This window comes from Aythya ferina (assembly GCF_964211825.1).
Source record: "Aythya ferina genome assembly, chromosome: 6".
Lineage (NCBI taxonomy): Eukaryota > Metazoa > Chordata > Aves > Anseriformes > Anatidae > Aythya > Aythya ferina.
Window position 1 is genome coordinate 24,920,726 of NC_140303.1, and position 12,533 is coordinate 24,933,258.

Sequence of the window (12,533 nt, forward strand, 5' to 3'; positions counted from 1 at the left end):
GGGCTTTGCAGTCAGGCTGCATCTCGGCAGCTGGGCGGGATCTCAAAGTTCCTGACTCTGCGCCCAAGTCCAGCCAGGATGGACTTGTGCTCCACATCACAACCAGGAAACCAACCAGTTAGGAAAAAAATAAATATGTATATTTAAATTTAAGCTGCATTGGTTTAATTTTCCAGTTCGTAGCACACCCAGACGAGCAGTTGATTCAATGCAGCGAGGCAGCGTGGCGATGTCTGCTGCAAAGGGTGGAATAAGTGGCTGGCATGGCTGGGGAGAGGGAAGGCCGCGGCGGGGAGAGGCATCTCGGCAGGCAGATCTGGTACAAGAGTAGCAGCAGAGTGGAACTGCTGTCTCTGAAAAAACAGCAGCTCACATCTACTCACTGTAACATGTACCCACTGCCAAATTGTATGTTTATTGGTTTGATCAGCTACCGAATAATTATAGTAGTACAGTAAATAGCATTAAGTGCTATGCGTCATCCGTAGCCTGGAGTTTCTCAGCATGAAAAGGCATGACTTTTTTTTTTTTCTTTCTCCTTTTCAGTGTGTTTATTTTATAGTTTAAAGTTCTTGAAAGGAGCGAGAAACAGTCTAGTAGGCCAGCACAAGGTAAGATCTGTAGGTAGGTATCGTAAAATCATTTCCATTGTGAGCTGCCTACCAGGCAGCCGGCACCAGCAGTCAGCAAGCAGCTGGTGGTTGCTGCGTGGCGCATTGCCTGGCAGCCTTCACGTTTCCACAAAGGACTTCTAGCACGGTTTTGACATCAATTCTTGAATTTTATCAGCCAGACATAATAGGAAATCAGTGATTAGACAATTTAAAGCAATTAAACCAACTGTAACCAAGGAATCTGAAATACATGTTATAGAATACAGATTATAATATCATGTATTATTTTAAATGGAAATGTTATGGTAATGCATTCTAAAATTAACCTTTCAAGTTAATTTAAGACTGCCTTTTGTTTTGTTAAAAAAAAAAATTAAAGGTTGTCTAAACTGGTGACATTTCAGAGACTTAACCTGAATTTCTTAGGAAAATAAACAGATTTTTGCCATATTCTACAATGACATGGTAAAAATTACAGTAAGGGAGCTTAATATGAATTACTTGCTTTGTGTGATTGTGCTCAAATGTATGTATGATCAAATCGTACATGTTTTGATAGAAAATATGTCCTTTTTTCTTCAAAATTCTTTATGAAGAATCATATTGGACTTTGTTCTGCAATTTAAGTCATTTATATCTCAAAGTTTTAGCTTCTCCTACTTCTCTGTTCCATTGTAAGTGAGAGAAGGTTGGTCCAATCTTCTGGTTTAGCCAACACGCAGCCCATTGAATATAGTCACCGAGGGATTAATTCAGCTCTCTGGCTTTTTTTCCGCTCTGGCCTAGTTCCTGCAAAATCATGTGCCTACATGATTAACTGACATGAACCATTATACTGTATGTCTTCACTAGAAAAAAGGGTCTATTCTTTCTCAGGTTACTGAATATTGAACTAGATAAAAGAAGCTAAAATTGTAGCCATGTCTAAAAGTTAGTAGTTTTCACAGGTTTTATAAAATGGTGCCAGGAGCTTGCCATTTGCTTGAAATTAGGAATATAACATAAGGACTTTTCTTTACTCATAGCCCTTGTCAGTACCTTTGTAGCTGATTTAAGAGTGCTTCTTTTTTTTCCAGGTAATGTCACTACATTGCATAGATGTAAGTGTATCAGTTATGCATATGCTAAAATGGTCTGAGGCAGTGTTAGGAACAACCCTTCTGTGGAATGAAGTAACAACTTTAGTGGAAATATAATGAACCAGGGGCTTAAAATACAAGCTTTTAGGCATATTTAGATTTTCAACTTTCTTTTCATATCTTTTTAAATGGTGTGTCTGTAATTCTGATGAAAATTCTTCTTGAGTTGTGAAACAGTGGGCTGTACTCATAAAACAATCTGAAATTTCTTGGATGCAAAATGTATTTTTTCAGTTTGTGCAGAATGTGATTTATATAACATCTCGGCTGACATGATCTGACATGTTTTTATGAATTCCTTTGCAAGGCAAAAATGCCTCTAGTTGCAATTTATAGTAATGAGACTGTCTGCTGTAAAGTAACTGATTACAATGAAGGTATAAGAAGTAAGCATGTTTGCCCTTCAAAGTCATTAACCTCTCCTCTCCTCTAGAGTACATACGCCTGTGTTCTGCGGTAATGTTATCTGCACGTATCCAAAATCCATCTGTTTGTCCAAACATCGTTTTGTCTGTGCTTTACCAAATACATTTGGATGGTATTTTGGACTAGGTTTTGGCCAATCAAGTTAAAAAAATGTATCTGGCAGATAACTGTGAAAAATGCAGCAAAGCTCAATGTGTAATTATGCAAACAAATACGCGCGTGGAAACTTTTCAATATTGTTTAGAATAGTGAGGAGTAAATTGTGTCTCTTAGGGCTGGAAGCAATGTTGTGATATTACCCAGTTGTCTTTATTCATGTACTACTGATTACATCAGGGAGCACCTGGATCAGGTCCTGAAGTAGGAAGCTGTTTATTTGGTGGTTTTGATGGGTAGGTAGCAAAACCCTCCAATGTACATGCAAGGGCACATGTTCACGTTGATTCATGGTAAAATACCATGGAGAAACTTACCCAGATCTGCTTCTTGCCAGAAGACCATCCATTTCCTCCTAGTAACTAGTCCTAGAAGGTTGCTGTAGCCATTTGCTGAAATCCTTTTTATCTTAGAGCCCTGCTGAGCAAATTCAGCTGGGAGTTTTCCACCCCTGAATTCCACAGACACATGAAGTTGTACTGCAAGCGCTGAAACCTCGTGAAGATCCTGTCCCTGGGGAGCTTAGTGCAAAATTCTTTTTTGAAGATCCCAGAACTGAGAAAATCCTGGCTATGCAGAGCCTCCGACAGAAGCTGTAATGGGGAAGATAGAGGAAGGAGCTGCCAAGGCAGTGAAGAACTTCAAAGACTGATCAAACGGGGGGCGAAAGTTCAGCCTAATTCCTGTGCTATCCAGACTCACTCCCCCACCTCTGTTGCAGCCCATCCATGCAACCTGGCCTGGGGCTGGTTGCTGCAGTAACCTCATTTTTCAGGAATCTGACTGGAAATGTGTGGTTAAAAATCTGTTTGCTCGTGAAAATGTTCCAAGTAAAACTCCATGAGGTAGCCATGGCTGGAGAGAAGCCACCCATCCAGCAGCGCCTCCTCCCAGAGGGACACACACCTTCCCCACTGTGCCTTCTCCTGGCTGTGCCCTCCTGCCACTTCACTTGTGATGGTCCTGCCGGACACCTCGGTGCCCCAGCTCACCTGTCATGGCAGAACAAAAAGAGGAAAGATTTCTGTCGGGTTGCTGAGTCAACCAGCAAGTAAAGGAACCAAAGGATCAGACAAAGAGTTTGAAACCATGATGCTCGGAGCAGGAAGGGGAAAAGGAGCAGAAAATTTCCTCCTTTTCATCGTCCTTGAGGGATTATGTGCTGTGAGTAGTTCACAAAAGCACAGTGTAAATGCTTTCATTCTGGGTGAAACCTGGGACCTGCTGGTGAAGCTCCTGCTGACCAGGCCAGGCCTTCATTCTGTTTTATCTTTGATTTATGTCCACGGGTACTGGCAAACAGGCATGTGAAATATGGTTGTGAGGCATCTGATGGATAGTTTGAATCCAACTTGCAAGAATGTGTTGGAAACAGCTTTAAGAATCTATTTACCTAAATAAATATACAATTTAATTATGATGCAATGAAATATTTTCCCACCATGATTTGTGCTGCTGCCAGCTCCTGACACTTAGTATAGAACAATTAGTTCAGTAACTCTGTGAATTACTCCCTGCAATAAATTGTCCCAGCCATCTTGATTAATTTACTGATTACTGTGCATAAATATTCAGATCGTCTCTGAATTTAAAATTACAGGAACTGAAATGATGGTGCTAATGGTGAATGCTACAAGTACTGAACACAAATGGGAAACAGGAATCTTACCTGGGGGACTGCTGTGTGAAATGCATCTCGGAATAAAGTCAAATCCTTGAGGGCAGTGACTCGTGCTTTAAAAATACATGCAAATAAGCATTTATTTCATGGCCTGGAAGGTAAAGAGAGACTTGGGACAGCTCTGAAGTCTGTTGCTAGTTTAGTTCAGAGTGGTGGTGGCAAAAAACAAAACCCGATCGCAGCTGATGGCTGTACAGGGTGTCAGATAATGGCTTTAGTGTCCTACTGCTGCTTTTCAGGTGTTTGTGATGCACCAGCCACATCTCGCACCTTCACAGCAGCAGCACAGGAGGAAGGGCTGCATTAGCAGAGAGCAAGCTTTTGCTCTTTCATCCTGGAGAGTGGTCTCTGCAAATTGCAATGAAGCACAGGGTGTGAGGAACCTTCCACAGCAGATGCCAAACATCTTGCTAGTGGAGATTTTTACTGTCATGACCACCAGGTGGATGACATTTATGAGCGCTGAATATACATGGGAGGGAGAATTTTCTTACTCTGAACATACCTGCTGATCATTTTGTTCGGTGTTACATGGTGTTGTGTAGCTGATGCGAACATAATGAGTATGCAATTTCAAACCTCGGAGAGGGAGTGTTTTTAGGGGAGGAAAAAAAAAAAGTTTCAGACCCCGAGAATCACAGGAAGATTGAGGTTGGAAGGGACCTCTGGAGGGCATCTGGTCCAGCCCCCTCAGTCAGTTTACAGCTTCTTTGGACGACTGAAAACTGTAATGCCTGTCAGAGATGTAAGCTACAGCAGGTACTTCAGGAACAGTTCTATCAAGGTTTATGTAGATACTTTTATTTTAAAGATACTGAAAAAGAGATAAGATTCAGACTCAGCTGAATATTTGCTCAACTCCTGCCACATGATCTTGTTTCTTTCCTTCTTATTCTAAATTAGGTCATCGTAATCAGATTGTGTATTATAAACTAATGTCTTTCTGTTTATATGCGATTATAAAACAAACTCTTAGGGTAAAGGCTATAATTTTGAGACAGATAAAATTGATACACTGCCTTGAAACCTATATGGAAATTAGTTTCTCACCCTCCCAGTGAGACGAAATAAACCAACCCCACAGAACCAGTGCCGTGCTGTCAGTGTGCTCAGGGGAGCCTGAGCGCTGTAAAGACATTTGCAGGTCAGAAATGAGGTTAATTGACAAGGAAGTGTGTGAGGACAGAAAAAATTTGCACAGTGCTTGTCAGTAGGTGCGGCTGCCAGTTCTTCACTTGACCACCAGTATTTGTCAAACAAATACAGCAGTGCTTCGTTCTAGGGAAAGAAAAAAAATAGCAAGAAGAGTCATCTTAGGACAGCATCATTGTTTGGAAAGAGAGGTGTTTTACGTTTCTGTTCCAAGATATCAACATGTATACACCTACTATACAAAATCTCCAGTCTGGCTCGTCTCTCGCTGTTGCGGAGAAGACGACTGCTGTCTGCAGCAGAGGTTTGCAGAACAGGGTTTGGTTAGGTTTTTCCTCACATTTTCTTCAAGTGTGTGGCTTAAATGCACAAGCCTGGCTTTGCACTAGTGACATTAACTCCATCCTTTTTGGCATATCACATTGTAAGTGACTTTTTCTGCCTTTTCCCATGACGACCCATTTCAGGTATAAAGTGTACTGTGATTACAGACTGCTTCTCATTTTTTATTACCAAATCTGTTCATAATGCCTAGAGTGCATGTTTCATTCAAGGGTTTAAAGTATATGTCCCATTTTATAGATATGGAAAGAACACGTAAGGGTCCTACTTATTTTATTTTTTTTTCTCCCCCATAAGTGCAGAGCACTGACAAATCTGAAGCTGTTTCATGCACTTAGATACCAAGACAATGACACACAAAGGAATAAAATTGATGTCTGGCTGATTTTCGGTCAGACCTTCCATTCTAGCTACTGTCTAGTGATTTATCTTTTCACTGTCATTAACTGTTCTCAGTCTTAAACATATTTTAATTGCAGGAGACTTTTAGTTTCTTTCATTACTTCTAAGATTCTAATAAAAAGTGTAAAAGATAACCATGTAAATCTGGCCCACATCAATTTTTATCCAGAAAAACCTCATACACTAAAACCAAATTAATTGTGGATAGAAAGAGCCTCTTTTCTATTGGAAAACCAGCAAATATAAAATATAACTCTGCTTTAGAGCAAAACTAATTCCGAAGTTTTAGAAAAAAATATTTGTGCATTTCTAGATTTTTCGTCATCCTTTATTAATATTTGTATTAAAAATGTAAATATGTAAAAATAATATATAATAAACAGCCGCATAAATTCATTGATTGTTTGTAGAAAATATCTAGCAGATATTTTCACTTTCTTTTCCTGCTGGTCTCTAAATTTACTCCACTCAAAATGGAAAAAAAAAAAAAAAAGTTGAAAAAGTATGTCAAAACAGTGAGCTCTTATTAGTTTCACATAAAGCATAAATGTTGTAATATAATGATGAACAACTTCCTACAGTGTTAATAACAAAGTAGAAAAAAGAAAAACCACTATATACTTTGTCATTTCAGACTTTTTTTTTTTTTTTTCTATAATAAATCTGGCAACTGTTTACAGACTTTGTTTGCTTTATAGTTTAAAACAAGTGTTTGGCAATGCTGTCAAGCTAAAGACAGAATTCAGATCTTTTGGATCATTTTAGTTAATTCCACGAATCAAGATTGGATTTTGTCCTGTGTTTCAATTACCAATTACGAACAGCTTCCTTAAATTCCCATTGTATAATAATTCTTTACAGTAATTCTCTTTTGTACTTGTGCTTCCCAGAATATACAGGATATATTTAGGAAGGGGGTGTTTGTTTGACAGTGGAAATACTTCTGTAAAGTAGCATCTTGTCATAGCTTTCAAAGAATAAATAATGCATGCCATAATGTAAAATGCTGGCATGGCATTAAACAATAGATTGTGTTGCTCTCTATGTTCATGTTCTTAACACTAGTAATCATTGAAGAAATGACAACAATTACTTGTAATTGTGCAATTTATGAAGTGTCCGTCCAGGAACATTTAAGGAAGCATGGAAGGAATGAAGTGCAAGCTGAAATGAATAGGAGGAGTCTGAGCATGCCAAGGGAGGCACAACCCAGTGGCCAAGGCAGAGGCATTCGGTGTGCACTAAATGGAGTAGAGAACTGGTCTTTGTTTCACAGGCAAGTGTTGGATTTAAGGAGAAAAACCTATACAAAAACCACAGAGGTGATGGGAAAATTAAAGACTTAGGTGGGAGGATTCCCAGAGAGAATGAGCTGATCGGTGCTAATCACGAGTTTTCAACAGAAATCTGTGATAGTGACTCTGAGCTGGTATATTGTACAGTGCTAAAATAGCATTTACTTTTATATGTTCTAATCCAGAACATAAATAATTTGGTATCTTGTTACCAATATTTGAAACAGATTTCAGTTCTGATTGTCATGGAGATTCTTTTCTTATTGTTGAATATACTCCTGTGATTGTTTTCAAGACGGTGTTCTTAGACAATAGCTTCTCATTGTGTGTGCAATACCTGCTTCTTAGTAGATCATATGCATCTGCAGAAGCCATTGTTTCTTAATAATTTTCATTTTCTACAGAAAAGAAAAAAAAAAAAAAAAACCCTTTGCATGTTCATGGCTATAATGTGTCCCATTTCTACTGACCCTTTCTTCTCTTCTTCACTTAGGAAGATACTGATTTTGTTGTTCCTGCATACTTGGGATATTTAAATAACAACAAAAACGATGAGGAGATTATCTCTAAAGGAGCTTCCCATGTGATGAAGTTTACCTTGTTCCGTCAGCTGTTATAAATGCTTTTCTTCATCTCAGTTCTGAATAATTCGATGCTAAAATTAAAAATCTGCTTCTATATGATACTCAGCTTCCCATACCCCACTATTAACACATTTCAGGAAGTGCTTAATATCTCTCAAAGTTCAGCCCCGCATACTGTTTCCTTAGCTTGCATAGGGTATTCGAATGTATTTTTACATTTCTGTGGCTCAGCCTCCAGCCTACTCTGTTTTGTATCTTTTTACATATGACAGGGTGCGATGAGAGGGTGGATCCTCAACCAAATGAGCATTGTGGTGGAAAGCTCATAGGCCTTTCATGTGCTATCCACGTGGAGAAGTAAGGTGCCCACAACCGCCCCACCACCGATGGGGCTTGAGGAGGTCCTCGCATGGCCAGCTTCACTTGTCCTGGCACGAGAGTGGGGTTATGAGGAAGCTCAGGACATCCAATCTGGACTCCGAGGGTTTCGCAACAGAATAAAGTTTCCTTTTTTAAAGCAGATCCAAGGCTGAGGAACCATCTGTCCTGCAGAGGCACTGAATGCCCTATGGGGAGCTAACTGCTTCAGCTGAAGGTTGAGATAAATAAGGGAAGCCATGGATTTGATTTAGAACAGGAATGAAAAAGTAGCAGTTTAAATGTGTAGAACTGTTTTTAAAGCAATGGGTTAGTTTTACCAGCCTCCTGTTAAGATTGACGAATGTTATTTGATAGATCCTTGAGGACTTCCAGTTGTCTTCAGGTTTTCAGAGAAATCTTCCTGTATTTACCCAGTCTCTTTGCAAACCTACATTTCTGACTGTACATAAAAACATGTAATCACGATGTTTTAGATCAAAAACAGGCCAGATCTGCTTGGCAAGTTTTCCTTATTTCTAAATAAGTAACTCTGGGTTAATTAAAGAAGCTCTGGACATAATTTTTACAGATAATTAACATGGGTATTCTTAGCCCCCATGGTCACCTTTTCCCGCAGAAACAAAAAGAGTTGCTCCTTTATAACTGAAACCAGCAAGATGCCTGCCTACCTGCAAGTCTGTTTCAATTTTGAAATTGCTAAGCCTGTAAAACTAAAAGTCTTCTTGGCCTACAAAGCATGCTTGAATCCCAGAAAACGCATAGGGGAACTAGTTATCAGTATCTTGAATTGATGTATCATATCTACTGAAAAGTCCAGGGAATTGTCTAGAACCTTGTCAGCTTAATCTGAAATGCAGGGATTTACACAGAAATCATTTTGCCTGTGTTCTGGGAAAGACCAAAGCAGCTTTTTCAGGTGAGCCGAGGTCCAGGTTGGAAGGGACCTTGGGAGTGCTCTTGTCAAAGCGGCATCAGCAAAGAGATCAGATCAGGTAGCTTAGGGCTGGATGCAGTCTGGTCTTGAAGATGTTCAAGGTTGCAGACTGCACAAGCTCTCTGGGCAGTGACCCTCCTTGTGTCTAGTCATTTCAATTTAGGTCTTTCCTTCCAGCCATGCTCTGCTGTAAAGGGCCTGGCTCTGTCTTCTTGATAACCTTCGAGGAGATAGTGGGAGGCAGCTGGTTCTCCATTTAAGACAAGAGTGGGGACAGATTGCTCAGGCCCTACGTCAGAACAGCAGAAAACTTGATAGGTAGATTAGCACATAGGATAGGACACCAAGGTTTTCTTCCCAGAAAATTCTATAATGTGTTTTCCTGTAACAGAACTGAACAAGCAGGTATCAGTTGATGGTGATCTAGTAGATGTTTAGAGAATTATTTGCTGTTGTATGTTTTTATGGTGTGCTAGAAAAGAGTAAGGGTAAGCGAGGGAGACATGTCACATACTGAACCCAGCCGAGGGAAATCCCTGTTGGACTCACAAATGTCGTGGGTTGGTGTGGCAGCGGAGCAGGGCAGGAATTTCAGCCACTGAGTTGGGTTGTTCTTCAGCTCGTTCCCAGTGCCCCCAAATAGGCCTCAAATAGTACACATCGTGTGCGTCCCTTCTGCTGGCCTGGGGATGGGACAGGAAGAGGAGAGGGGAGGAAGCAGGGGATGACTGATGGTTTTTGAAAAGGTTTTTCCCTGAGATGGGAAGGTGTGGCCGTTCTGAGCATCCCCAGCTAACAAAGACCTGGTGGAGGTGTAGCAGAGTGAAGCTTTGTCACCCCTTTGTTAACCAGAATACCATGCAGAATAATACCACTTTTATTCTTCATTTGTTGAGCACATTTTGGAGCAGAAATAGCCTTTCACAGTTCAGTTTGTACAGCTTTTGAGACAGTGTTTTGCCACTGAAGCTGATTACAGACCCATGGTGCCATCTGTGACCATGGGTCTGTAACAAGTAAGACTGGAGCGCAGCTCACCTACTGCACTACACCCAGGGCAGGCATGAGCACACAGCTACATTTCTATCAAATTAAGCCACAGGTACATGAACAGATTAAGCCAATATAATCTGATGCTGCTGCCAAAACAAGCAGTCATATCCACCCTCTTGTGGCTGCCTATCTTTGCTCCCGTGCTACCTCCTCCATTACGCACAAGCTGTAGCACAGCCACATACTGAACCAGACAAAGGAAACGATCTGAGGAAAACTAATCTCATCAGAGGAGGAAAAAAAAAAAAGGTTCCACCCAGAATCAATTGCCCAACCGGTACCTTTCCAGCAGCATAGCCACCACTATTGATGTACAGTGTGCATGAAGCTACACCTCAGCCAGACTGGGGGATATGACTTTATCCTAGCTTCAGCTGCTGTGCTAGCTCCGTGGCAGCAGGGGCAATGCAAATGGTGTGTGATCCTGCAGGAAGAGTGGCACAGACAGACAGTACCTGACCTGGCACGCAGTCTGCTGGTACATACCCGCTCCATCAAACATTTTTCAAGAGCAGGGATTGCCACTTGTGTCAGTGGCTGCGGTGGTTTTGGTACTGGCAGCCCTCAGGCGTGTTATGGAATCAGGGCTGGGCCCAAGGAGACCCGCTGCAGGGCTTGGAGAGGAGGAAAAGGGAAGTCATGCAGAACGTAGCTCTGCCAAGTGGCACTGCTTGTGCTGCGGTGCTGAAATGAGCTCAAATGGGTGGTGGCAGTATATCAGGATGCCAAAATATTTGGTGATTATTTCTTGTGAAGAGTAAAAGAAGATGATGGTGTTTGTAAATACGAGTACTGTCAGAATGGTTGCACGATGCTGCTTGACCTGTGAGGAATGAGCTACCTGGCAAGTTGTTGTTTCTGCCCAGCTATTTTCATTGTACTTGTGTGTGAGATTAGGGCCACCTTACTGCCAGAAAGAGGAAGAAGAACCAAAAGGTGTTTGGTGATGCATGTCTGCACCAGAAGGTCTTTGGCCATGTCACCAATCAGCTCAGTGGCATGACAGCACTGTAAGCGTGGGCTTCTTCAAAGCTAGTGCACCGGCACGGCCGAGGAGTGGGATGTAAACAGGGCAGAGTAAGCGCGAGTGGACCTGGAAATCTTTCCTCTCAGTCTCTTTCTGTCTCCCAGCCCTGTTGCCCAACAGCTGTTATTATGCAACGTGTCCTAGGCCCCAGTTCTGTGCAGACCACACCACTCCTGCGCCTCCAAAGCAGCCTCCACGACGGCTTGGAGCAGCGTTCCCCCAGACAGCCTCCCGTTCCCTACCGCAGCAAAACTTCGCGCTTCCAAACTCCCGTTTTTAACCCCCACACACACCCCCGGGCACCGTTCGGGGGGTGAAAGTCAGCGGCGGGCCCGCGGCGGAATGCCCGCAAGTTGCGCCCGTCCCCGCGTGCCGCGCATTCCGCCGCGGGCCCGCCGCGCCCCCCCGGCCCCCCCCAGGCGCGACCATTCCGCGCCGCGGGGGCGCGCCCCTCGGCCCGCTCCGCTCCGCGCCGCCCCGCGGCCGCGCCCCGGCCCCGCGAGCGCGCCGCCGCCGCCCGCGCAAGGCCCCGGGGGCGGTCGCCGGGCGCCGTGCCCGCTCCGCGCTTCCCCGCTCCGCGGCTCGGCCCTCGCTCGCTCGCTCGCTCCCTCCTCCTGGGCGGTGGTTGGGGCCGGCGGGAGGTGGGATCGGCCGGGCCGGGGAAGCCGCCGGCGGTCAATGGGCGCCCGTTGATGGCAGGCTGGGCGGCCGCGGAGGGCTAGGGTCGGCGCGGAGCGGAGCGGAGCCGCGCGGGGGGCCGGGAGGGTCGCGCCGCAGCCGCAGCCGGCGGGGAGGCACGGAGGCGGGGGGCGCCCTGCAGCCCCGCCGCGCCGCAGCCCGGCGGCCGCCAAAGTTGCTCCCCATCCCGGGGGGGAGCTGGGGATCAGGCGGGGCGATGATCTTCCCCAGCGGCAACAGCAGCGCGGCGGGCGGCAGCCGGACGCCGTATAGGAAGCAGGTAAGGGCGGCGGGGTTCCGTGGGCCCCCCACCCCCGCTTTTTCTCTTTTCTCTCTCTCTCTCTCTTTTTTTTTTTTTTTTTTTTTTTTTTTTCTTCCTCCGTCCGGGGGAGCGGGGAGGGGGTGGCGATTCCCCTTCGGCTGCAACTTGCAGCCCCGCCGCTCGCTTCTGCAGAGCTGGGATTCGCAAAAAAGACACCACCTCCCCCCCTCCCCTCCACCCGCCTTCCCCTCCCCAGGTCTCCTCTTAAAAACGGCGCCGTGACCTTGCCGAGCGCCCGGGCGGCCTCCGCCGGGTGACCTTAGCGGCGGGGCGCCCAGGGCCGGGCGGCTGCCGGCCCCGCCGAGCTCGGCAACAAGTTAAAAAAGCCCTGCCCGGTGTCGCAACCC

The 12,533-nt window shown here is 44.3% G+C and overlaps 1 protein-coding gene across 4 annotated transcripts in view; it reads left to right on the plus strand.

Moving 5' to 3' along the window:
* The window catches only part of RBMS1 (RNA binding motif single stranded interacting protein 1), a 146,918-nt gene that overhangs the window by 42,616 nt on the left and 91,769 nt on the right, over positions 1-12,533 (plus strand). The window contains exon 1 of one of the 4 annotated variants that reach the window (XM_084524116.1): positions 11,741-12,144. The exons of the other annotated variants lie outside the window; for them this stretch is intronic. Within the exon in view, the coding sequence (XP_084380242.1) occupies positions 12,082-12,144 (63 nt within the window). The 5' untranslated portion in view covers positions 11,741-12,081. Of the gene's footprint in view, positions 1-11,740; positions 12,145-12,533 lie in introns of those variants that run through there. 4 annotated transcript variants of the gene reach the window in all.